This window comes from Meriones unguiculatus, chromosome 6, assembly GCF_030254825.1.
Source record: "Meriones unguiculatus strain TT.TT164.6M chromosome 6, Bangor_MerUng_6.1, whole genome shotgun sequence".
NCBI lineage: Eukaryota > Metazoa > Chordata > Mammalia > Rodentia > Muridae > Meriones > Meriones unguiculatus.
This window is the reverse complement of record NC_083354.1, coordinates 42,583,979-42,610,811: the sequence shown is the minus strand read 5'-3', so window position 1 is coordinate 42,610,811 and position 26,833 is coordinate 42,583,979. Positions and strand designations below refer to the sequence as shown.

Sequence of the window (26,833 nt, the reverse complement as noted above, 5' to 3'; positions counted from 1 at the left end):
ATGCCAGGAGAGTAACCAAAGCCACAGCCATCATATCAGGGGCTCAAAGGAGTCCAAAAATTAAATTCACCTTCGCACCCTCTACTGCAGCAGCTTAAGTCCCATCTCAATACAACTCCCTATTAACACGATACCCTTCCCTTACCTGCACGAAGGCAGCACGTACTTACCCCTCTGTCATAGCTGTCTGCGCGCTCAACTTTCCATGAAAGGTTTTCAATCTCAGCCTCCAGCTGAGCCTGCTGGTATTCAAACTGTATGGGCAGAGCAGGAAGGTCAAAAGGAGAGGGGGCTGTAGCCGGGCAGGGCCTGCAGATGGAGGGTACATGCAGCACCTCAGGCTCCAATTAGCAACTGACAAGCCTGACACTGTCCTCTGCGTACCTGCTACTCTTTATGCCCAGAGCTGGAAAGCAACATCCAAACAGCTTCCAGAAGAGGAGCAAATGGCAAAGGAACATTTGCCTTTCACCACCAAAGGAAGACGTAAAAATTAAAGCCACAGGAGAACATGTCCCAAAACACTGGGACACAGATACTGCAAAAGTTAAGTTAAAATAGATATTCTCAAGACATTGTATTTATTCAGTGTTTTACTTTCCATCAGACATCTGGCCAGTCAAAAGCCTTAAAATCAGGGGATAGGGAGGCTATCTTAGTTGGTGAAGTACCTGCCCAGGATGTACAGTCTTGGGTTCGTTGCCGGTACTGCATAAGCTGGGTATGGTGGTACACACCACACCCAACACTGAGGAGTATCAGACGTTCAAGGTCCTCCTTGGTTAGTTAACAAGTTTGAGGCCAGCCTGGGCTACGTGAAACCCTACCTTTAAAAAAAATAACCAACCAACCAACCGACCGACCAGGAAAAAAAAAAAAAAAACCTTTGAAAAAGCAAACTATTTAACCTATGTGGTGGTGCATGCCTGTAACCCCAGTACTGGAGGGTGAGACAGGAAGATTTTAAAGTCAAGGATACTTGGGCTATCTATTTTTTTTTTGAGACCCAGAAAAAAAAGAAATCAAATTCTCTGATTTAGTAACTATACACGTGAGGAATAAAATGTTATGCATGAAGACTTTCCTGTCTTATTTGTGACAGTGAAAGCGAAAACAATTGTCATCTCAAATAATGATACATTAAGGTAATACATAAAGAGCATTTATGTGAAGAATTATTAGTCTTATTATTATTCAAAGTGGTAAAAGGTGAGTTCTAACAAAGGATAAGCTTGAAATAATAAAATGTTATATGCATGTGTCTTTGTGTTTTGTTTTTGAGATAAGGAATAGCTGTATAGTCTAGGCTGGACAGAAAACCCACAATCCTCTGGATATGGATTACTGGGGTTATAGTGTGTAACCATGCCCAACTCTGTGGTTTCTGGTGCTGGAATGGAATCCAGGAACTCACACATGCTCTACCACAATGCTATACTTCCATAGCATTAATTTTAAAAGCTAGAAAATGCTAACTGTGATCATTTTCCTTGGTGGGACAATGAATGATAAAAATGCTGTTTTCCAACATTTAAGTAAGATATAAACACTATGTTGGCGGACTGCAGGTAGCAGTGGTGCACACCTTTAGCCCCAGCACTCGGGAGGCAGAGGCAGATGAATCTTTATGAGTTTGAGGTTAGCCTGGTCTACAGAGTGAGTTCCAGGAAGGCTACACAGAGAAACCGTCTCAAACAAACAAATGACAAAACAAAACAAAAAAAATTTCATCACCAGCAGAAACAGAAACAACCACATCTAAGAGGAAGAAGCAAAGAAATAAAAAGACAACTATAATGCAAGGATGTGTATGGCAGAGCCACTGGCTATCCAAATGTTCACAGACTTTTTGAGCCAACTGCTGCTTACATAATGCTGTTCGAGGAACCAGGTGCATCTAGCCATTACACAACAGAAATGGAATTTTAGAGTAAGGCAGTTTGATTGTATTCTCCCAATGACCAGGTTAGGACCCTATTCACCTGCAAAGTGCTGGTAAGCATGGGCCCCTCTAAAAGGGCAGGGGAGAGCGGAAAGGAAGCCTCAACTCACCAGCTTCTTCCTGGGACCAGACTCCATGTAGTATGCGTATGGATAGGTGTACTGCAGGGTGTATCGACACTGAGAAAAGAACAACAAGCAGCGTTAGCTGTGATTCTAACTGACCCACCCATTAGGTGGCTCCTACAATTCATACCTGACCATGCAAATGGTGACCTTAGACATGTGGACCTTAAAGCAACGAGGCCAAACAACAGAGGATGGACAGGAGAACTGAAACAAGAATGGTCGCAGAAAAACCATGCTTCAAACTCATTTATGGCCACCAGCTGCCTCGTGACTCTTCCACCTCTGAACATTAAAATATACATATCTCAGCCAGGAGAGGTAGCACACACCTTTAATCCCAGAGCTCAGGAGCTAGAGGGTTCCAGGCCAGCCTGGTCTACAGAGGGAGTTCTAGGACAGCCAGGGCTACACAGAGAAACCCTGTCTCAAAAAATCAAAACAAAACAAAAAAAAAAAAAGCTACATGTCTCAATACTTATCAATCATGTATTTTCCTTTCGGTTATTCAGAGATGGGACAAAGGAGAAAAGAGTTCTCATATTCTCTGTTGGCAGTGGCAGTAAACTGATCAGAAATCCCTTGAACATCTAGCAAAGGGCTGGGACTTCTGGTATATTCAGCACAGAAAGATGTGGCCCCTATGCAGGTACCAAATTCCCCCACCTTTCAGAGGTGGCCTCTTACCCTAATGTTTACAGCAAGCAGGGACAAGTAATGAAAGACTGAGATGGTAGCTACCTTGGCCAACAGCTTGGCAGCATTCTGTAGGTATTGCCAGTCAATCCAAGTTCCCAGATTGTTCATAACCCTCTCTTGAATCTTCTCATGAATCCGCTGGTATGTTTGTGCCTCTAGCTGCAAGCTTTTGTTGTGGTTTTCCCACTACAAAGCAGAGGAAGAAGGACAAACTAACAGAAGTCCCAGGAAGGTAGAGTATAACAGGAGTATAGGACACACACTGTGGTTGTTGGACCATACCCGCGGATGGCTCTGTTTCATGGAACAGACTGACTATGATCCACCATTCAACTAAAGGAATACCAGATTCTTCCCCATTGTCCTGCGCAACTGGAAAGCCAATTTGTAAGAGGTAATACTACCCAAGCAGAGGCAGGAGCTCCAGTCACTGACTTTCCTATACACACAGCATCCCAGTGGCCTCACCTCAGCAGGCCAAGGGGAAGAAGCCTACTCTGAAGGGGCTGGGGTATGCTGAGACACCTACCCTCTCAAAGTAGAACAAGTACTTCTTGAGGGCCTCCCTGGCCTGGGCTTGCTGGCTCTGGTTGACAATGTCAGGATTCTCCTTGTACCGACTGCACTCATAGTACTCACTGCCATGTGTCTTCCAATCTCCTAGACACATCCAGCAGAAGTCTGCACAGAACAGAAGGCAAGTAATTTACCTTCAGAAGACAACCACACACTCCTCCGAGGCATAGGCAGAGGAGCAGAATGAAAGGCAACTGGAGGAGAAACTCCCAAGGGGGCCTCTTTACAGATGGGATGTGCAGTTCTCATTCCTAGCTTAACTGGCTGTGTCCACAGCTTGTCAGAACAGCCAATGGCCTAAGGATTCTCCATATTTCATGAGCACACATGATGTGTGCCTTACTGCTGACCGTGCAAACTCACTGGTAAGCTTGGGCAATGCCATTGTGGAAAGCAAAAATGCGCCCCAAAGAGTCACACCCAGTCATCTGGCACACTGTGTGCCAGATGACACACAGGCTGCCCATACAATTCTTGCTCGTCCTAAGATTTTTATACACAAAATTAGAAATAAAAGCTTCTTCCTTTTCTGGTGTGTGCATCTATGCACATGTACCCCGTGGAGCGCAGAGGTCAATTCTGAATGCTGTGTCTCAGTTCCCAGCTATCACTTTATTTCATGCTTTTTTTTTTGTCTCCAACATTAGAATTATAAGCATGTACCATGATACCAGGCTTTGTCTCCTGCATTCTGGGGACTGAACTCAGATTGTCATGTTTGTGCTGCAGCAAGGATGTCACTCACTCAGGTACCTTTCCCACCCTTTTCTTTTTGAAAAGATTTATCTATTATATATACAATGTTCTGCCTACAGACCAGGACAGAGCACCAGATCCCACTATAGATGGTTGTGAGCCACCATGTGGGTGCTGGGAATTGAACTCAGGACCTCTGGCAGAGTAGCCATCTCTCCAGCCCCCTTTCCCACCCTTTTCAAAGCATGTATTAATATAAAATCTCTTATCTACTCAATAACTCACATGCAGAATTATGATTCTGTTTCCACAGTGAAGAAGGCAAGACAACAAAAACCTAAAGTATGCAAGGGATTCAAGTAACAACCGCCCTCTAATGGAGAGAGGTGACCCCGGTTCATCAGACGTCCAGTATCTAGTCTATGTTCTGATCCCACCTGTTGGTGGCCAACTGTTTCCCAAGACTCATACTTTAACCTGGTTGCCGACTTTGCGAAAGGGGTCATCAGGACATTTTGGAGAAGGAAAAATCAAATGCAGCTTCTTTTCCTTAAAGACTGGTCTGACAGTGGGCTACACTGTCCCTCAGCTAGACTTGTTTGAAAGGGTAATGTGTGGTCTAGGGCTGCTCTAATAATGTTATTAGACAGCAAAGTAGGGACGACAGTTAACTCTGCTGAGAGATAAGAAGTGAGACTTCCTGGGTGCTAGAAATGTTCAGCAGTCTTTGTCACTTCCTTTTTTTTCTATGCACCACGGTATTGCTGTGAGACCTAAACCAGCTGTAACCATCAGCGCTCAACTGACTCTCCTACCCAGCTTCCTTTAGTTGGGACTACAGGGGCACACAACATACAAATTTTTTTTTTTTTTTTTGGCAGGGAGTGTTTCAAGACAGGGTTTCTCTGTGTAGCCTTGGCTGTCCTGGACTGGATTTGTAGGCCAGGCTGGCCTCAAACTCACAGAGATCCACCTGCCTCGGCCTCCCAGAATGCCAGGATTACAGGCATGCAGCATTGGGCCCGGCTTACAATTCTTGTAAAAGAAAGAAAAAGAGGGGCTGGAGAGACGGCTCAGTGGTTAAGAGCACTGTCTGCTCTTCCAAAGGACCCAGGTTCAATTCCCAGCACCCACATGGCAGCTCACAACTGTCTGTAATCCCAATTCCAAAGGATCCGACACCTTCACACTAATGCACATCAAATAAAATTAAATAAATTACTAAAAAGAAAGAAAAGTTTTCAGTACCTTGCAAAAAGAGCAGCAAGCAGAGCAGGAAGCTTGACTACCCACTCTCTTTAAACAGGACACATGCATAGTGCACCACGTAAGTGTGTCATAGACTCCCTCCATTATACATGCATAGAAAAGGAGAGTGTGGGCCTCACAAAGAAAGAGGTTACTTCCTTTGACTACCTTCATTCTGCATCACAGGGTCACTGTTTTGCCTCTCTATAGCCTTACTACAGACACTCGGTTATGGAGGGCTTATGGGAATAGCACCAGCACAGGCCCCAACAAACAGAAAATAACTGGGTGTGAATGTGCTCACCTTTAATCCAGCACTTGGAAGGCAGAAGGCAGATCTAAATTTGAGGCCAGTCTGGTTACATAGTTAAAGATAACAAGCCAGTCAAGGCTACATAGTAAAACTGGTCTCCAAACAAACAAACAAAACAACAATGAAACTCTAAGAAAACAAATAGAAAGGATCAATTTCCTGATTAGAAATGAGGAAACTGTGTGGGAGACTATCTAGACATAATTTCTTCCTTGGCTGTCCTGGACTCTCTCTGTGGACCAGGCTGGCCTCCAACTGGTAGAGACACATCTGCCTCTGCCTCTCTGAGTGCTGAGATTATAGGTGTGGGCCACTGTGCCTGGCTCCTGAACATATTTTAAAAAATGACTTATTTATTTTCATTTTATGTGCATTGATGTTTTGCCTGGATGAACATTTGTGTTAGAGCGTCAGATCTTGGAGTTACAAACAGTTATGAGCTGTCATGTGGGTATTGGGAATCGAACCCTGAGCCAGGTCCTCAGGAAGAGCAGTCGGTGCTCTTAACCACTGAGCCATCTCTCCAGCGCATCCTGAACATAGTTTTTTTAGTATTTATACAGCATTCTGCCTGCATGTGTGTCTGCGAACCACAAGAGGGCGCCAGATCTCCTCATAGATGGTTCTGAGCCACCATGTGGATGCTGGGATTGAACTCAGGACCTTTGGAAGAGCAGATAGTGTTCTTAACCTCTGAGCCATCTCTCCAGTCCCTGAACATAGTTTTAATCTGCAGAAGTTTGATCTGGCTGGAAGGAAAGGGAAACTAGCAATTTGTAGCTAGGTAAACTGGTCTCAATGGATGAAGGACACCCAATTAATTCCTTCTGGAAACTGCTCTGGAAGAAAAACTGATTTTGAACCACAGCAAAGCCATGCACAGCCTTCTCCTAACAGGTGTTTGTTAAGGTACCTCAGACAATCCTCTTGAACAACGTGTTTTGGCAAAGAGACTAAAAAGCGCACTACACCACTGAACTGAGTATGTTGGTACATGCCTGTAATGGACCCAGTTAGGAGACAGGGACAGGAGAATGGCTACAGGCATAAGGCCAGCTAGGCTTATATAGCCAAGACCCTGTCCATAAAAGAAAGATAAGGATAAAAAGAAGTCTTGTTGGATGGCTAAGGATCATGAGTCACACCAAGCTAGACTTTTAACTACATAGAAAAGAGTGTTCCCACCTCTCAAACCAAAAGTTTCTCTTAAGCCAGTGACAGTTAACTTAAGCGACAGTGGCTCCTCTCTATTTTGCTGTTTTGTTGCTATAACTCATTAATAAGTAATGGAGATCAAAGCCCAAGACGCATAGGCCATGCCTCTGGAACGGAAGCAGGCCTGGGACTCACCGTGCTTACACTTGGAGCATTGCTGTCAGGGAGAAACAGAAGAGAACACGTTAAGGAAGAATGCTTTGACCAAGGGCTCCATGTCACACATGGCAAACTCCACATGCTTCTGCTCACCATGTGATTGCAGCCGCCATTCTTTTCAATGCAGATGTTGCACTTGGGACACTGAGGAGACAGAAGGGCGCCATTAGGCTCACAGATCATCAGCCCCGGTCTAAGAAACATTACACAAAACTCCAGGCACCCGTGCCCAATAACTCATCGCAAGCACTTCAGGAAGGAGTGTCTCACTTAAGTGTGACAGGTCGCTGAGGCTAGAACAGCAATTCAAGGAAATGAGGTCAGCATGCTTGATTCTGAAATAATGCGAGTGTCAGCTGAGCCCCACTAAGTCCTCTCCATCTGTCCTTGCTATGATGCCATTCAGATTAAGCCCAGGCTGGGGCAGCAGAAGGCCTGCCTGCTGGGAGAACGGCCACTCTGGACTAAATCTTGATCAGCTTGCTTGGATGCTGGTTTCCAAAAGAGGGAGCAGAAACTACCTCAAAACTCTGCTCACTTGAAAATGGCCAGCAACCATAAGCAGCAAGACAGGGACTAGACTGACATGGAGCCTACATTAGGGTCAAGCGGCCTATGCATAATTCCATGTGAGTTAGTGAGAGACTGCACAGGGAACAATAGATCCTTCCCGCAGGATAAGCTTTAATAGATATCGAGAACATCTGGACTTATGTTACTGTCTTGCTATTTATGAGCTTTGTCAATTAACTACTTCATTCCCAGTACTATCAAAGGTTGGTACATAGTCAATAAAAATTAGGGTGTTTTCGTAATTCTGCTTTGGTTCAACATTTCTAAGTACGTTGGAATCTTATTAAGATAAATGCATCTGGGGCTAGAGAGATGGCTCAGCACTTGATGTTGACATAGGGGAGCAGGGTTCAATTCCTAGCACCACATGGTGGCTGAAAATCTTATCTCCAGTTCCAGAGTAGCCAAAGACATGCGTGTGGTGCACATACATACATTCAAGCAGAACATTCATACATATAGAGTAAAAAATATATAGATTATGTTTTTATTTTGAGACAGGGTCTCTCTACATGTCACTCTGGCTGTCCTAGAACCCACTATGTAGACCAGACTGGCCTCAAACTTTCAGAGACCCACCTGCCTCTGCTGTGCTAGGATTAAAGGTGTGAGCAACAATGCCCGGTTCTAAAAAAATTCTTTTAGAATAAATGTATCCAAGGATAAAAATTGATGAAACTAGCTGGACGCAGTGGTGCCCATCTGTAATCCCAGTACCTGGGGAAGCAGAGGCAGGTAGAACTGGTCTACAAAGCAAGTCTAGGACAACCAAGGATACACAGAGAACCCTGTCTCAACCCCACCTCCCAAACTGATAAAACTATACTAGGTATGGCTGAGTGTCCAAAGTCCCTAGTAAGAGCCCTAGCCTCTGTGCTCTGCTCAGACAGCCAATCTTCAGGGAGAGCTCTGGCAAGCATTACTTAGAAAAGATCCATTAAAGGTAACACACAGTCCTTACATCTTTCGTGTGAGCACTAATGTAGTTAGCTGTTTCAGAGTCGTCTGCACACTTGGTGAGCCATTTCCGGATTGTGGCGCAGTCTGTGGGGGCGTGATACATCTGTCGACACTTGAAACTTAAAATTGGAAAAGAAACACATTCAAATATTCAAGTCAGGGTTTAATGTTTTAAAATCTCCTCTTACTTAAGTTAACAAATCCTGAATTAGAGCTTTAGGCAAAATCACTTCTTGAAGTCTTTGGCACTTAACTCACCTAGGATTATTATGAACACATTACAAATGCTTCAACTTGAGCCTGAGACATGCTTTTAACAGGCCCACACCAAGTTTCTCCTTAAACATCTTAGATGGTATCAACCCTTCCTGAAAGGAGTCAAATGGAGCACAGCTTCCTTCCTTCCTTTTTTTTTTTTTTTTTCTTTTCTTTTCTTTCTTTTCCCTTTTAAGGTGCTGGGGTGCTGGGAGTTAAAACTCAAGGCCTTGAACTTCACTATAGAACTACATTCCCACCCCAAGGCCAGGTTTTTTGTTTTGCTTTTAAGGAGAGCATGAGCCAACATGTTTGGCTTATGTGGTGAGGTTAAATCCAGGGCAAAGCACTCTACTGACCGAGTCACCTCTTTAGCCAAGAACTCAGCTCTCTGAAAGGCAAGTGAGGTACTCTGAGGAGCACCTTAATTCATGTGTAAGAGAGGACCGAGACTTAGGGGGACTTCTCTATACATCTGGCCAGATGTTCACATAGGATGCACAAATGCTGAACTTGTAAAACCTTAGGTGCCCTATTACACCTGACAAGAATTGGAAGGGGCACACACCTTTAATCCCAGTACTCTGGAGGCAAAGGCAGATCTTGAGTTCAAGGCCAGCCTGGTCTACAGTGAATTCCAGGATAGCCAGGGCTACACAGAAAAACCCTTTATCAATACCCCAACCCTTAAAAAGAAAGCAAGGATTTGTGCTTTCAACTTCCTTTTGTACAGGCATCAGTAAAGGCTGGCAGGCAGCAACTATTCAGTTGTCCCCTTTCGGTGGGGCTGAAAGGCAGGAGATAAGGAGATAGGCACACCCATTTATTGTGGAGTTCCTCTGAAGCCGGATCAGCAATCTTCCAGGAAGGAGCAATTAGGACAGACCTAGATCTAAATTATGGGTCTGTATAAAAGTGATCTTTTGACAGAATAGCCATATTCTGAATTTAAATTCTTCTCCAGCTCTGTTATTTACCTTGTTCCTTGTTTCCTCACTAGAACACAAGGCGACAGAGCCAATCCCACAGTTGTGATAATGCAGGGGAAATGGCTGGACAGAGGCTTGCCACTTGGAAAGTTTTGGCTATGCCTATGGAATTTACTGAATGAGGAGAACCTCAGATGTAGAATTCACTCATGAATCAGTTTTATACAAGTTAACCAACCAGTGCCAGTGGGGTGGCACATGAAATCAATCTTAGCACTAATACCAGCTCTTAAAGGGCAGATCTCTTTGAGTTTGAGGATAGCCTGGCCTACAAAATAAGTTAAAAGTTAGCCAAAGTTACATAGCAAGACCTTGTCTCAAAACAAAAAAATATAGCTCAGTTGACAGCATGCTTGCCTAGCACGCACACAGGCGTGAGTCCAACCCCGAGCACCTCATACACTGGGCACGGTGGTGCAAGTCTGGAATCCCAGCACTGTAGAGGCAGAGGGAAGATCACCAGATGTTCATGGCCACCCTTGGCTATAAGTTGGATCTAAGGCCAGCCTGAGCTAAATGAGATCTTCCTTAAAAAGTAAAAATAAATTTAAATTTAAAAGTTACCTAAGGAAAGTTCAAAACAGAAAAACATGAAGATGTTAAAGTCATGTGTAACTTATCAGCAAAGGCAGACATCTCTGGGTCATGAGGGTAGCATAAAGCTACATATTCTCCAGGAATCTGCCACTTCCTTGTCTTCGGAGCCTGTCCATTTATCGAAAGCTCCTGAGGAACATGAGATGCTGGGCACAAACCTGGCCACCTGGAGCAGAGTACTCTTCTACAACACACTCCACCTCTCCCAGCCCTGTCCTCTCACGCGCAGCAGTGCTCTCTGGAGGAGGATGGGCCATGAGCCCAGGACTGCTCAGCACTCACTCCCTCTTACCAGAAGACCTCGTTGCACCGATTGCACTGCACTCGGCGAGCTCTAGGTTCCTGTACCCGAATAACCATGGGGCAGTCTGCACCAGGGCACAGCTGGAGCTGGTAATGACTCTGTGGATACACCAAAGGGAAACAACGAGGAGATCTTCTAATTGTTGTCTCTCAAGCACACTGCTCAAGCGCCTCTGCACTTCCAGCTGCTGACTTACACTACAATCTAGGATGGCTGTTGTGAAGAACAGACATAACTAGTTACTGCAGAGAATCTGTTTAGCCTTAAACAGAAAGCCACTAGCTCAGTTGTTCTGCAAGAAGGTGGCTGGGTGCAGATGTGTGCCTGGACTCCAGCTACTGAGCTACTTGGAGGAGCAAGGCAGAAGCACTGCTGGAGCCCAGGGAGCTGAACCACAGGCAGCCTGCTCAACACAGGGAGAACAGGGTTCAGAAAAAGATGAGAACACAGCTGAGGGGCTGGCGAGATGGCTCAGAGGTTAAGAACTGTTCTTCCAAAGGTCCTGAGTTCAATTCCCAGCAACCACATGGTGGCTCATAGCCATTCATCTACAATGAGATCTGGTGCTCTCTTCTGGAGTGTCTGCACACATGCAGGGAGAATACTATATACATAATAAATAAATCTTAAAAAAAAAAAAAAACAAAAGAAGCAAGAGAAAACACAGCTCAGTTACCTGTGTATCTAACAGTTCAAGAGCTCAAAGATCCTCAATAATCTACTCAAGGCAATAAAAACGGCAATGAATAAAGCCTTGTGTTTGTCCTGCATGTACATCAGACAACAACCAAACCAATAAGCCTTTAAACTAAATCATAATAGACAAAGATGAAAATTATGCTGCACAGGTAGCCTAAAAAGAGAAAGGAATTTAAAACTAATCATGCTGGAATCCTGAACAAGTTTTCATATTGCTCAAAACCAAAACCAAATAGCCCTTCTCTAGGCTGATTTCAGAAAACCAACTGGAATAGCAACTCTTGAGCTACGCCTGACCTGTGCTCACATCCTCACTTAAGATGGCTTGCTCAGCTTGCTTAATCATTTGTGTGTGCTTGGGATGACTGTCCAGATTATGGAGGTGAAAAACAAGACTCAGGCAAACTAATGAGCAAGTAATCTCATAACAAGGAAGTAACAGATCTGGGACTTATATAGTGGTTTTTCTCACCGCAAGGTCTTTATTATATATATATTTTTTATATTAAGTTATATGTCTACTGTGGGGCACGAGTAGGTATGTGCATGAAGGTACCTGGAGAGACCAGAAGAAGGGGTCAGGTCTGCTGGAGCTGGAGTTACAGATAGGACAAGAGTGCCGAGACTAGCTCAGGCCTTCTTTAAGACTCTCCAGCCCCATGACCTATGTTTTACCACCCACCACCAAATGGCAGCTGTATAAGGTAGGTCAGGAGATAGAGGGTAAGAGAAAAGGGCTGTTCATACCTCTACATAGTCCCTAAAGAGGTAGCGCCTGTATTTATCTCTCAATTCTTCGTTGGGAAGCAAAGGAAATACAAAGTCCTCTGGTGTTCGGAGTGGACAATCCTGAGCCATACATGAGACTCCTATTGAACAAAGACAATGTGATGGACAACCATACTGCAAAAGACACAATGTATTTACCCACTCGGTTTAGCCAACAGATTCTGATTTCCTATAGAAAACCCACTGTTCAAAAATTTATCAAGAACTCATTCAAAGAGAGAAATTAACATATTTTCATAGTAATTTAACAAAGATACTGTGTCCAATTACCCACAAGTAACACTAAATAAAATCATAGCATTGAATGTAGTGGCATACACCTTTAATCCCAGTATTGGGATTCAGGTCAGCTAGGGCTGTGTACAGTGAGACCAGTCTCAACAAACAGAAGCAAACACAAACAAACAAAATTAGCAGGGTGTGGTGATACACGCTTGTAATCCCAATATTATGGGAGGCAGAGGCAGGAGGACTGCTGTGAGTTCCAGTTTACAGAACTGAAGGCCAGCCCGGTTTACAAAGCCAAAGCTAACGGAGAAACCATGTCTCAACAAACAAACAAACAAAAAATGAACAACAAATAATTCTGAACCCAATGGTCAAATCTGATATAGGTTACCCTGTACGAACACAGTAGAGGGAATCAAGGCATGGCAGGCAGCTCAAAGGAGAGCTTTATTTTGTTTTGTTTTTTTTGGTTTTTAGAGACAGGGTTTCTCTGCTTATCTCTGGCTCTCGTAGAACTAGCTCTATAAATCAGGCTGACCTCAAACTCAGAGATCTACCTACCTCTGCCTACTGAGTGCTGGTATTAAAAGTGTGCACCACCAATGCCTGGTTAAGAACAAGTTCACTTGAAGGTGAGAAAAAAAATTACCTTTTACCACACCAATATGTGTGAAGCCTTTAATTTTCTTATTTTGTTGGAGACTACTGAAAACTATTATTTAGACTGATGCATTTAGAAACCATTAGATCTAAATATAAAAATCTGTCAATCTTAGAAGAAATGTTTACTTAAGTATATGAAAACACAGAGTGAAAGACAAATATTTTAAGGCTGGAGACATGACTCAGCAGTTAAAAGCACTTAATGCTCTTTCAGAGAACCCAGGTCCCAGCCCCAGAACCCACATGATAATCACAACCAGTTTCAGGGGATGCCATGCCCTCTACTGACCTCTGAAGGAACTGAGCACACACACGGTACACATGGACATGCAGACCAAACACTTACACGTATATAAAATCAAATTAATAAGTATAATTTAAGAACTTTTCTAAAAACCATTTCTTTGAGAGCCATATTTAGTTTGGTGCAGACTCACCTACACCAACACCGTCCTTGACCAGCACTGAACAATGCTGCTCCCAGCAGCTTCGGCAAAACTGATGCTGGCAGGCCAGAGAGAGTAGGTTTTCCTTCCGCACAAACTGCATACACACTGCACAGTGGTGAGGGGGATGGGTTGTGGGAACCTAGAGAGAGAAAGATGTAGCCACATAAGGCAAAGACTCAACATCAAATTCAGATAAAGGTTCTGAAAGGCTGAACTGTAAAGGTTCTCACAGCTCACACTGCAGTTTGTCAAGGATAGTGGTTTTTCCATATAAATATGTCCAAACCACACAACAGACTATCTTCTAGAGTTCTCTGACACTTGTTTTTGCAGGAGACCTGGGTGAGGTTCCCAGCACCCACATGGCAGCACATACCCATCTCTTACTCGCATTCCAAGGATTCAGTGGCCTCTGCTGGACTCTGTCCTGATCAGGCATGCATGTAGTACACAAGCACACATGCAGGCAAAACATTCATACACGTAAAACAAAATAAATGACTGTCTTAAAAACAAATGAAACATCAGCCATGGTGGTACATGCCTTTAATCCCAGCACTGAGGAGGCAAAGAGAGGCCGATCTCTGGAAGTAGCTGGGTCTACATAGCAAGACCCTGCTAAAAATAAACAATGAACTGGGTGGTTTGAGGCCAGCCTGGTCTACAGAGTGAGTTCCAGGGCAGCCAAGGCTACACAGAGAAACCCTTTCTCAAAACAACAAAAAGCATACAAAACACACACACAAAAAAGCCCCCAAAAACAACAACAAAAAACAAATTAAATAAATAAATAAGAATAATAAAATATTAAAAAAAATTTAAAAACAAAGGGGAGATTTAGGAGCAAAATAAGGATCTTGGGTATTTCACATAGCACAAAACAAAGCTGGTGCTAACACCGCAAGCCACAGAGATATTCAAAGCCATGGATATTCAAAGAAGCCTCATTCAAGCAGGAAACACTCACATGTTTTGATGGATTAGGCTGAACTCGAGCCTCAACAAGCAGCTGAGCAGAATTAGACCTGTACCTAGAAAACAAAAAGGCAGAAATATAGAGAATCAGAACTGAAGGCATTTTTAACTCTCAATAACAGAACAAACCATATGTGTTGTGGCTACATCAAAGTGTCTTTGACATTGTCAGCACAACAGAATGTGTCTAAAATACTAGCATTTAGCAATTTGAGTCAAGCCTATTCTACACAGTGAGTCTGAGGTTACAGCTAATGGTTTCTTTATTGAACCAAGATTTTTTTCTATCTCAATACAATTTTGGGAGGGGGGTGTTTTTGAGATATGGTTTCTATGTAGCCTTTGCTGTCCTAGAACTCATTCTGTAGACCAGGCAGCCTTGAACTCACAGAGATCCAGTCTGCCTCTGCTGCCCAAGTGTTGGGATTAACCACCTGACTAAGTATTCTTTGTTTGTTTGTTTTTTGGGGGGGAGGTACAGGCAAGATAGACTAGGTTGTCCTTGAACTGTCACACATCCGTCTGCCTCTACTTTCCAAGTACTGAAATTGAAATTGAAGGGGTGTGCCACCATGCCCAGCTGTTCTGTTTGTTAGTATTTACTTAATGTGTATGGATGTTTTATCCCCATATATGTATATTCACAATATGCATGCCTTTGTGCCATGCAGGCTAGGAGAGGGCACTAGATTCCCTGAAACTCGAGTTACAGTCCGTTGTAAGCCGCCATGTGTTGCTCTGTGCTGAGTATGGGTCCTCTGCAACAATAGGTACTCTTAACCACTCACGTCTCCAGCCCTCAAGAAGACTTTTCTGAGACAGAAAAATGTTTGCTGATAAGATAGTAAAAAATGCAACCATATTGAACACAAAGCTGAACAATGCATACAGCATAATTTTGTGTTTATCAAGTTGTAAAATCAACAAATAAAAAATACATAACTAAGAAGAAAACAAGACTATAAAAGTATGGGGTAAGAACCCAGCCCAGTGCTTAGCATGCACAAGGCACTGAGTTTGGTGCCTGCACTGCGTTATTCTCGGTGGCACACACATGCAATTTCAGTACTCAAGAGACAAAAGGAGTTACCAGGTCCAACTTGAAGGTATTTTTGATTGTCAAGGACTTGAGAATGCTAACTCTATTGACAGTGGTAGGTAAAGCCCAGAGGTGCTGCCAAATTTCCTATAGTTCATGCAGTAGCACCCTGTCCCCAAATAATTATCCACTATGGTCAAGCCTGGTAGCAAAGATCTGTATTCCAAGTTACTTCAGACATAGGGCAGGCAGATCACAAGTTAAAGGTCAGCCTGGGCTACAGAGAGACTTAGGGTACCTAGACAACTTAGCAAAATACTATTTCAAAATGAGGGGTAAAATGGGTTATGGTTCAGTGGGAAAGCATTTGCCTAGTACATCAAAAGTGCTAGAGACATGTTCTATCACACCCAACAATTTCTCAAAGTTTTTTATTTTTATTTTTTTCGGGGTGGGGGGGAAGAAGGGGGTTGGTCTATGTACACAGACACAGAAGATTTTTAACTAAACCTGTTGCCAAAAAATAGGCTTAAAAATATCTGAAGCATCTGTATAGTAACAAAAAACTATACTAGCAATAAAGCTGAAATAGAAGGGTATGCTGGGATAATATGCTCAAAGGATATAAAATATGATCAAGTATTTTAGAAGTACTACACTGTGTGTATGTGTGTGTGTGTGTGCGTGTGTGTGCGTGCGCGTGCGTGTGAGTGAATGTGAATACACTCCAAAATGTCAACAGCAATCACAGTGGGTGGTCAGACATTGAAAGATGTTATGGCCAATTTCATCTTTCCCTGAACATCTAACCCATGTCTAGGATACAAGCTGGCTACTTTTTATGTCAATTTAACACAGGCTAGAGTCACCTGACAGGAGGGAATCTTGACTGAGAAAACGCTTCCCTAACATCAGGCTGTAGGCCTGGTAATGCACACTTCCGACCCCAGCACTCAGAGGCAGACAGTGAGTTCCAGGACAACCAGAGCTATGTAACAGCTGTTTCAAAAACAACAGAAGCAAAAGATCAGCCTGTAGGCAAGCCTGTACGGTATCTTCTTAATTAGTGATTGACGGTGGAGGGCCTAACCCCTTGTGGGCAGTGACAGCCCTGGGCTCGTGGTCCTGGGTACATGGGAGCAAGCTGAGCACATGCCTGTAAGCAGCATCCCTCTATTATGACCTCTGCATCAGTTTGGCCTTCGGGTTCCTGTCAGGTTCACACGTGACAGGCTTGGCTTTCTTTAATGGACTGTGATTCAGGATATGTAAGCCAAATAAACCCTTTCTTCCCCAAACTGGCTTTTGGTCATGAGCTTTCATCAATCACATCACAGTGGGTAGGCAGAGAAGGATGCTATGGTAATTTCACTTCTTTTCCCCTGAATATCTTACCTGTCCAGAATCTCTGAGACTTGCCAGTGGAAATTAACTAATATAAGTTTTGCAACTGAATGAGATACCTGTAAGAAACAATAACAACAACAAAACAACAAATTTTAACTGTAGTCTCTCACAGTGCTCAACAGTTCGAGAAATGTAAACACAGGTCCACATTTTTTTGTAAGCTTTGTCTTTGAAGTTAATTTCTTATATTAGTTGTTTTATATACATCTCTTGTTCTTGGTCTTTGTTTTCATTAACATTTCCTAAAAAGAAATTAAAAACTCTTCACTAGAAACTGAAGCAAACCCTTTCTATAGTAATTTAAAATGTGATATGCAGAGGCAGGGAGTAGTACAGGCCTTTAAATAATCCCAGCACTCAGAGAGGCAGAGGCAGTCGGATCTCTGTAAGGCCAGCCTAATCTACAGAGAGAATATAGGAGAGCCAAAGCTACAGAGAGAAACACTGTCTTGAAACAAACAAACAAACAAACAAAAAACAAAAACGAAAAAATAACTAAGAGAGCTTCCGGAATGGGTTCCCAATGTGGCCTATGTTCTCCTGTGCTACCCTACAAGGTCACATACACAGAATGTGCTTCTAGTAGCAGATCTTCAGGCTTCAACTTCCTGATTTATACTCTGTAAACAATAAAATAAAAACATTTAAGGTCGGATGTGGTAGCATATAATTTTAATGTCAGCAGGTGAATTTCTTCTGAGATCAAGATCAACCAGACCTAAAAGGCAAGTTTCAGGCCAGCCAGGGCTACACAGTGAGACCCTGTCTCAAAAATAAAGCTGGGCACGGTGGCACACGCCTGTAATCCCAACACATCGAATCTCTGTGAGTTCAGCCTGGTCTACAAAGCAAGTCCAGGACAGCCAATACTACACAGAGAAACCCTGTCTTGAAAAACCAAAAAGGAAGGAAGGAAGGAAGGGAAAGCAAGCTGGGCATGGCAGCACTCGTCTTTAATCTCAGGACTTGGGGGATAGAGGCAGGTGGATTTCTGGTGTACACAGATAGAGGAAGGCCAACCAGGGCTACACAGTGTGACGCTGTATCCAATAAACAAATAACACTTAAAGGTAGTTTACTGTTTTTCAAGAAAGGATTTCTCTGTGTAGCTAGCTAGACCTGGCTGTCCTAGAAACTTGTTTTGTAGATTAGGTTGGCTTCAAATTCACAGATTCACCTGTGTCTGCCTCGCAAATCCTGGGATTAAAGGCGCACACCCACCAAGTTGGTCTTTTTTTTTTTTTTTAAGACAGAGTTTCCCTGTGTAGCTGTCCTGGAACTCAACTTTGTAGACCAGGTTGGCATTGAATTCACAAAGATCCAGTGGCCTCTGCCTCCGAGTATTGGGATCAAAGGCATGTGCAACCACTGGCCAGCTCTACCTGGTTTGTCTTAAAAACCAGTTTTAAATTTCTGAATTCACAAAATTCAACATGCCTCAACATTTAGACAGTTGTTCGTGCTGTCTTACACATTTTTCTGGTCTCTACATACAGCTCTGGCTATCAAAAAGCCTCAAAAGGTGATGAAAGCTACTGTAAATTCTTCCTCCTAAGGAAATGAGAGAGGATACATACATGCACTCACTACTAGGTTATCAAAAATAAAAATATTAAAAATAGCATATATGTTCAAGAAAATGAACCTGATAAGTAATATGTAACAGATCCATGCAATGGACAACAAGAGACTTATAGAAAAGAATGCTATAGTTATTGACACAAAAAGGTTTGTATGCATGTGTGTGTGAGAGAGTGCGCATCTCACATAACCTAGGCTGACCTCAAACTTGCTATATAGCTAAGGATGACCTTGAATTTCTGATTCTTCTGCTTTCATTTCTTTAATTCTGTAATCCAGATGTGCGCCGCCATGCCCAGTTTATGCTCAGAGCTTTGTATATGATGGGCAAACGCTGAACCAACTGAGCTATACTGCATTCCCCAGAAGTTCACACTTCAATATTAGGTTAAAGAAGCAGGGAGGAATGCAGTGCTCCCTGGTTAGGGGACATAGTAAGTGGAGCAAACTAACTGTAAAACATCTGAAGTGTCAAGGATGGGGGGGGGGGCAAAGGCTGAGATTTTTTTTGGAGGCCTAGATCAGATAGACATCACTCTGATCTGGGACTGAGACCTTATGCAGCAGCCACCTGTAAGGGAGTGCCTACCTGGTTCACAGAGAAGAACTTCAGTAGGGAAGACCAACAAATGATCCCCAGATCTGGAGCACAAGTCATTCATCCCAGAGACTAAACAGAGCATATCCTAGAATAATGCCATTATCAAAGGCCTTTCAATTAGTGAGCGCTGTCCTGTCCAATAGGCCAAATACATCTGGAGAAAACTGAGGATGTAAGAGTCCTACTACTCTTCCATGAAACCAGAAGACCATGCACACTACTAAACAATTTTCCTTCTCAGGCCTAGAGACTTCAGGCCAATGTTCCTAAATAATGGATAGCAATGTCTTTTAACTATTGCCATAATTTACCTCAAGAGACACTATGACAAAATGAAGTGATATGTAAGCTATTTTCTTTAAATTTTAGTAGCAGCATAAATGCAGCCGTTAAGTACAAATTTTATTTCATTTTTAGATGAGGTCTCACTACTTACTGGCCTAGAACTTTTATGTAGAAGAGGCTACCTTCCAACTCACATATATTCACCAGCCTCTACTCTCTGAGGACTGGCATTACAGATGTATGCCACCATGCTGGCTTTTCTCCCCACTTTAGGGGTTCTTACTATGTAGTCATGCTGGTTCAAACTTATCTTTTTGCCTTAGTCTACCATGTTCTAGGATTATGAACTACATTCTTCTAAGCTTCTGTGAGTGTACAGTATGGGGTGGGGGCACGGTGCGCATACAGTGGCCAGAGGACAACTTGTAGAGTAGGTTTCCTCCTTGCTGGAACCTTTTGCTGTTTCATTTACTCAACTTATACCCCTTTCTTTTTTCTTTCATCCTCACTTATTTATTTAATATATATATATTTTTTCCAGACAGGGTTTCTCTGTGTAGGCTTGGCTGTCCTGGACTCGCTCTGTAGACAAGGCTAGCTTTAAACTCACAGAGATCCGCCTGCTTCTGCTGGGATTACAGGCATGTGCCACCTGCCCAGCTCTGATTCCTTGATTTCAACACGAATAACCACAACAAAGCCTGAGAATTAAGCACAAGAGGAAGAGTTCACTTATACTACCAACATGGCTGTGCTGGAGGCAGAAATTGACTGAGTGGAAGTCTATACGTATCCTAGCAGTTGAGTTTTGGTAGGCGCTGGAGATACCAACAGTTAAGCTCACTAAGGCACTTGCTGCTCTTGCAGAGGACACAGGTTCAGCTCCTAGCACTTACACTGTGGTTTACAACTACCAATAACTCCAGTTCCCCTCTGGACCCCTCTGGATTCCATGGACACCAGGGACAGACCTATACATACAGACACAACTCACACACATAAAATAAAAATAAATAAATCACTTGAAAAGGAAAAAAAAGACTAGCACTTAAAATAAACTGACAGTGCCTGGAAGTGGTGACTCTGGCCTTTAATCTAGTTACTGGGAAGCAGGGGTAGGCAGCTCTAGGAGTTTGTCAGCCTGTTCACTATGTTGAGTTCCAGGCCAGCTAGGGCTAAATAAAGAGTTTGTTTCTCAAAACAAACAAACAAACAACAAAAAAATCACCACCCACAGCAAAAAACAACAAAGGCCAGGCAGTGGCAGTGGTGGCACAGGCTTTTAATCCCAGCACTTAGGAGGCAGACGCACACTGATCTCTGAGTTTGAGGCCAGCCTGGTCTACAAAGTTCCAGGACAGCCATGGTTACACAAGGAAACCCTGTGGGAGCTGGGGAAGGGTGACAACAAAAACAAAGAACAAAAAATATCCCACCAATAAACAAAAAACTGGAGATACCGTTATTAAGTGCAGAAAGGCAAGAATATGTTAATAGACTCAAAGCAGAACAGGACTCAGAAGCAACCCCCCGCTAGCCTTCTGCTTCCTGAGTTATCCACAGGGCCTAAGAAAAGTACCTACGTTATGTCCACAGTCTGCAGACAATATAAATGCAGAGACTCCGCATTTATAAGCCACTATGAATCTGATGGAATTCTGAAACCATTAATTCACATACTTGTGGCAAAACTGAATCTCATTCAATAAGACCCACAAGGAGGAGCTATACTAGTGATTATCAACCTTCTTAATACTGTGACCCTTTAATATAGTTGGTGAATCCCAACCATAAAATTATTTAATTGCTACTTCATAATGGTAATTCTGCTACTATTATGAATTATAATGTAATTATCTTCAGTTTTTTGATGACCTTAGGTGACTCGTGATAAGTCACTTGACCCCCAAAGGAGACTAACCCACAGACTGAGAGAGCAGGTATCACCAACCCCTCCAGGGAAAGTGCCACAGGGATGGAAGATTATAGTTCTTTTTTTAAAAAAATATTTATTTATTATTTACACAGAATACCTGCATGTGTGCCTGCTTGCCAGCAGAGGGCGCCAGATCTCTTTATAGATGGTTGTGTGCCACCATGTGGTCACTGGGAATTGAACTTGGGACCTTTGGAAGAGGAGCCAGTTCTCTTAACCTCTGAGCCATCTCTCCAGTCCCCAAGATTGTTGTCTTAGCACGGAATAAGTCTCTACCCAAATTAAGGTCAATATAGTGAACCGACTATATTACTTCAACCCCTCCTTCCACACATCAGTTTTCCCAGAGGAATGGTGCTTCCTTAAGGGAGATTCAATTCTTGGCTAAGTAGCTGAATTTACTTTATAGTCATCAAACATTGTAGATGAATTTAAGCCACATTAAATGTGTATGGTGGTCTGAATGGGCACAGCCCTCAGACTCATGCGTTTGAGTGCTTGGCCACAGGAAGTGGTACTTAGGAGGTATGGCCTTGGAGGAAATGTGTCCCTGTCACTATAGAGGCAGGTTTTGAGGTCTTACATGCTCAAGCTTCACAGTGTGGCACCTGGTCTCCTATTGCCTGCCCATCCAGATGTAGAGCTCCCAGCTCCTTCCCCAGCACATGTCTGCCTGCACCCCACCATGTCTCCTATCGTGACGATAATGGAGAAACCTCTGAACCTGTGAGCCAGCCCCAATCAAATGTTTTCCTTCATAAGAGCTGCCATGGTCATGGCATCTCTTCACAGCAACAGAAACCCTAACTAAGACAATATAAAGATCAGCCTTAGTTCAAACAGGTGAGTTTCCTTATGAATCAACCAATACTCCTATCACTGCTTTTTAACCCTCCAAAAATGTATCAATTTACTCCAAACCCTTTAAGAGTCAATTCTCCTGGGGCTGGAGAGAGAGCTCAAACGTTAAGAGCACTTGTTCTTGCAGAGGTCCTAGATTCCTTCCCATCACCCAAATCCTCCCAGTGCCAGGGATGACACTCTCTTTTCGCCCCCTAGGGAAACCACCACCACCACCACCACCACCACACACACACACACACACACACACACACACACACACACACACACACACACAAGCAAAACATGCACATAAATTAAAAAAAAATTTTCACCCTATTTTTAGCTAAATACAGAGGAGTGCTTGCCAGTATGGCAGCACACCCCCCTCATCCCAGCATTCAGGAAGCAGGCAACAGTCAATCTCTGTGAGTGACAGGCAAATCTGGTTTACACAGCAAGTTCTAGGACAGCCAGAGCTACACAGTGAGACCATGTCTTAAAAGAGAGAGACAGAGAAGACAGATATACAAGACACCACACACACACACATACACACACAGACTAGCCTCAACCTCCTGCCTCTACTTCCTGAGGCCTGGATCACAGTTACATGTCACCCTACTTAACTTTAAAACTGGACTTAATGCATTTTGTTTGTTTTTTTTAGGGGGATTCTCACTATGTAACCCGGGCTAGCCTTGAACTTATACAGATGCACCTGCTCCTGCTAGGATAAAAAGCCTATGCCATCATTTCCTGCTTTTGCTGATGTGGTTTTTGTTTTGTTGCTACTGTCCAGGAACTCAGAGTTGCTGCTACTTGGTATAAATAGCAATCCAGGCTGGTCTACTTTCTAGTAGCTAAGGATCTCCTTGAACTCCTGGTCCTCCTGCTTCTACCTCATCTAATTTATGAGATCACAGCCAGGGCTTCATGAATGCTGGAATAGTTACTCTACTGAGCCACAACCTCAGCCCTCAACTAGGCATTTATTTAGCATTTACCATGTACCCAGTAACTGTGTAGGAATGGGAGAGAATGCTGGCTATTGTTGAACAACAAACCATCCTTAAACTAGAGAATAAAAAACACTACCTGAATTTGTTATCATATTCAGTATTAAGAAAGTAGCAAGATAGCACTCTCTCTTAACATTATGTGTGTGTCCGAGACAATCCAACAGAGCAAGAAAAAGAAATGAGACAAAGATCAGAAAAGAAGAAACGTTCAATGTATTCCTACATAAAATAACTAAGCAGAAAATCCTTAAGGCATCTAAAAAAGTATTAGAACCACCCAGTGATAGAGAAACTGTAGCCTTTATATAATGCAGAGAAGAGCCACCTCAGAACACAGTCTGGCCCCTTCCTTCTTTTATTTTTTTTTCCCCTTCCCCTTCTCTCTTTAAGACAGGGTTTCTCTTTATAGTCCTTGTACTTGCTGTGTAGACCAGGCTAGCCTTATACTCAGAGATCCACCTGCTTCTGCCTTCCAAGTGCTGACATTAAAGGAGTATGCCACCATTCCTGGGTAGTTTGGCAATTTCTTAACATGTGAAACATACATTTGCCATATGGCCCGGCAACCCTGCCCCTAAATATCTATACTAGACATGAAAAAAATAAAAGCAATGTTCACATTAAATCCAGGGCATGGATGATTATAGCAACATAGTTATAACAGCCACAAGTCAGAAACAGCTAAAGGTCTATAAAACAGACACATAAACAAAATGTGTTAAACTATGAAAATCATTACTTGGCAATAAAGAGAACCCATTAATGGCATATAATACAGATGAACCTTAAAAACATCACAATGATAGAAAGAAGCAGGCAGTAACAGATGACATGTTGTATGACTTAATTTACATAACATTCTAAAAGAGGCAAAATTTCAGAGAAAACCAGTAGTTGCTTGGAGCAAAATGTGAGGACTGATTGCAGACATAAGGAACTTCTGGGGTGACAGAAATGTTTCAAAGCTGGGATTGTGTCAGGGTGTGGTGGTGCATAGCTTTGACCACAGCACTGAGAGCCAGAAGCAGATGGATCTCTGTGAGTTCAACACCAGCGTGGTCTACAGAGTGAAACCTGGTCTCAAGAAACAAAACAAAGCTGGACAATGGTGGAACACTTGGGAAGCAGAGGCAGGCAGATCAAGCTAGCCAGATCTACACAGAGTGAGTTCCAGGACAGCCACGTCTACACAGAGAAATGCAGTCTCAAAAAATCAAAACAAAACAAAACAAAATTTCCCACCAACAGTACCAAGTTCATGGTAATTGTTAAACAGACGTATAAATTAAAATTGAACAGATATATAATAGAGTATTTTAAAACTGGATATTTATTCCTATATGAAATTTCTATAAAGTAAAGATGGGCATGTTAGCATTCATCTATAGTCCCAGTACTTAGGAGACAGAGGCAGGAGGGTGCCTATGAGTGTGAGGCTAGCTTGAACTACTTCACTGTACCAAGCCAGCCAGGACTTCATATAAAGCTGATATTAAAAAGCAAAACAGAAGCTGGTATGGTGGTGCATACCTTTAATCCTAGTACTTGGGAAGTAGGGTCAGGCGGATCCCTGAGTTTAAGCCTAGTCTATAGAGTGAGTTCGAGGACAGCCAGGGCTATACAGAGAAACCCTTTCTCAAAAACACCCAAACAAAACAAAATAATGTATTGTTGAGCATCATGGGGCACACCTATAATACCAGCAGGAGGTAGGAATATCAGAAGAGTTCCAAGTCATGGTTACAAAGCAAGTTCAACGCCAGCCTGGACTACATAAGACCTTGTCTCAAAAACAAAACAGTGACTTAAAAATTTGGTTGGGCCCATAAGATATCTGTAAAAGTGAGTGATCACACTACCCAAGCTGCAAGAACTGAAGTCAATCCCTGGAAAGCATGGTGGAAGGGCAGAACTGATTCTTACAAGCTATCTTCAGATCGCCATAGGTACAACCACACAGACATCACACATGATAATACATAAAATTAGGAAATAAAATTAAGAGATATGTTCAAGGAAAGATAAGACATACCTATGTGCCTTAAATTTTTTAAATAAAAGTTACAAGACTGACCTTGGATGGGAACTATGGAACTAGAAACCTCTAGAAACTACTACTTCCCATACAGGAAAAAGGAGGACCTGATCAGGAAGGAGGCAGCTCCCTCTGAACATATTAAAACTCCCCCACAGACAGCATACAGAACCCACAGACAGCATACAGAACCATTATCTAGCTGCTTAACAATTTTCTTGTTTATTATTATTTATTCACTTTGTATCCCAGCTGTGGCCCCCTCCCTTGTTTCCTCTCAACCCCACCCTCCCTTCCTCTTCTCCCCCTATGCCCCTCCCCTAGTCCACTGATACGGGAGGTCCTCCTCCCCTTCTGTCTGACCCTAGCCTATCAGGTCTCATCAGGACTGGCTGCATTGTCTTTTTCTGTGGTCGGGCAAAGCTGCACCCCCAAGGGGGAGGTGATCAGAGAGCCAGCCACTGAGTTCATGCCAGAGACAGCCCCCCCTTTAAAAAAATTATTAATTATGTATACAGTGTTCTGTGTGCATGTACACCTGTAGGCCAGAAGAGGGCACCAGATCCCATGATAAATGGGTATGAGGCACCACGCGGTTGCTGGGAATTGAACTCAGGACCTCTGTAAGAACAACCAGTGCTTTTAACCTGAGTCATCTCTCCAGCCTGTTATTTTTCAAGACAGGTTTTCTCTGTGCAGCTCTGGCTGTCCTGGAACTCATACTGTAGACCACGCTGGCCTCACCTCTGCCTGGTTTAATAATATAATGTCTGGCTGTGACTACTGACCTTTTAAGGACAGTGCTGAGCCCATGCAGGAAGATGAGAAAAATAAACAAGATGAAGTCTAGTCATACTGAATAAACAGTAAAAATCTGTGCCTTACCGGATACTTGGATGACTACAGTGATCATTAAGATGTGTGGAGCTGCGGGTTACAGGGTGGCAACATGCACTACCGACTGTGACAATGGAGATGCTGTCACACAGACTGGGGGGAGGACAAGGAGAGGCTAGAACTTCCTCCAAAGACAGTGACTGTTGTCAGTCCTATGCAGACACAGCTGGTAAAGCGCTTCCAGTACTACAGCAGGCTTGCTGTTTATGAGGACATCTTGTCAGCATTCTCACAGGAGGCCAAAAGACTCATCAAGGCAGAGTGCACACACCGCTTTTACGTTTGATTTCCTCTGAATGCTGCTAACGAATTCAAGTTTCCTTTGCCTTTGTCTTGTCCTTCTATGTTCATTCTTTTAAATTCTTGCTACAGCAACCACTATTCCAAAGAATTAGAGTGTACATATTCCCCAGGACACGAGTGTGACCCTGGCACACTCAGTAACAGCTAAGAAGAGAAGAATTACCATTACAAACACATTTTACTTTTTCACAGTATTCAAAAAGAACTTGCATTTCTAATACTTTAACAAAAAAATGTTTAGATGCATTATCACTTTATTTTATTTATTCATTTGGGTTTTTTCAAACAGGGTCTATATAGATCAAGCTAGTTTTGAATCCAGATCGTTCTGCTTCTGGCTCAAGTGCTGGGGCTGAAGGCGTATGGCATCAAGCTTATCCTAGTTTAGATTTTTTTTTTTTGAGACAGTCACTGTTATTAGAGCCATGTACAA

The 26,833-nt window shown here is 43.0% G+C and overlaps 1 protein-coding gene across 4 annotated transcripts in view; it reads right to left on the bottom strand.

Annotated features, from left to right (window-relative positions):
• Arih2 (ariadne RBR E3 ubiquitin protein ligase 2) overlaps positions 1-26,833 on the bottom strand; it is a 59,017-nt gene that overhangs the window by 2,248 nt on the left and 29,936 nt on the right. For 3 of the 4 annotated variants that reach the window (XM_021663110.2, XM_021663113.2, XM_060385258.1), the window contains 12 exons: positions 16,889-16,956; positions 14,447-14,510; positions 13,468-13,618; positions 12,098-12,219; positions 10,640-10,749; positions 8,508-8,625; positions 7,067-7,117; positions 6,950-6,971; positions 3,296-3,447; positions 2,809-2,952; positions 2,053-2,121; positions 171-254 (listed from right to left, as the gene is read on the bottom strand). In XM_021663110.2, the coding sequence (XP_021518785.1) occupies positions 171-254; positions 2,053-2,121; positions 2,809-2,952; positions 3,296-3,447; positions 6,950-6,971; positions 7,067-7,117; positions 8,508-8,625; positions 10,640-10,749; positions 12,098-12,219; positions 13,468-13,618; positions 14,447-14,510; positions 16,889-16,956 (1,155 nt within the window). Of the gene's footprint in view, positions 1-170; positions 310-2,052; positions 2,122-2,808; positions 2,953-3,295; positions 3,448-6,949; positions 6,972-7,066; positions 7,118-8,507; positions 8,626-10,639; positions 10,750-12,097; positions 12,220-13,467; positions 13,619-14,446; positions 14,511-16,888; positions 16,957-26,833 lie in introns of those variants that run through there. The other variant, XM_060385257.1, reaches the window with a different exon arrangement.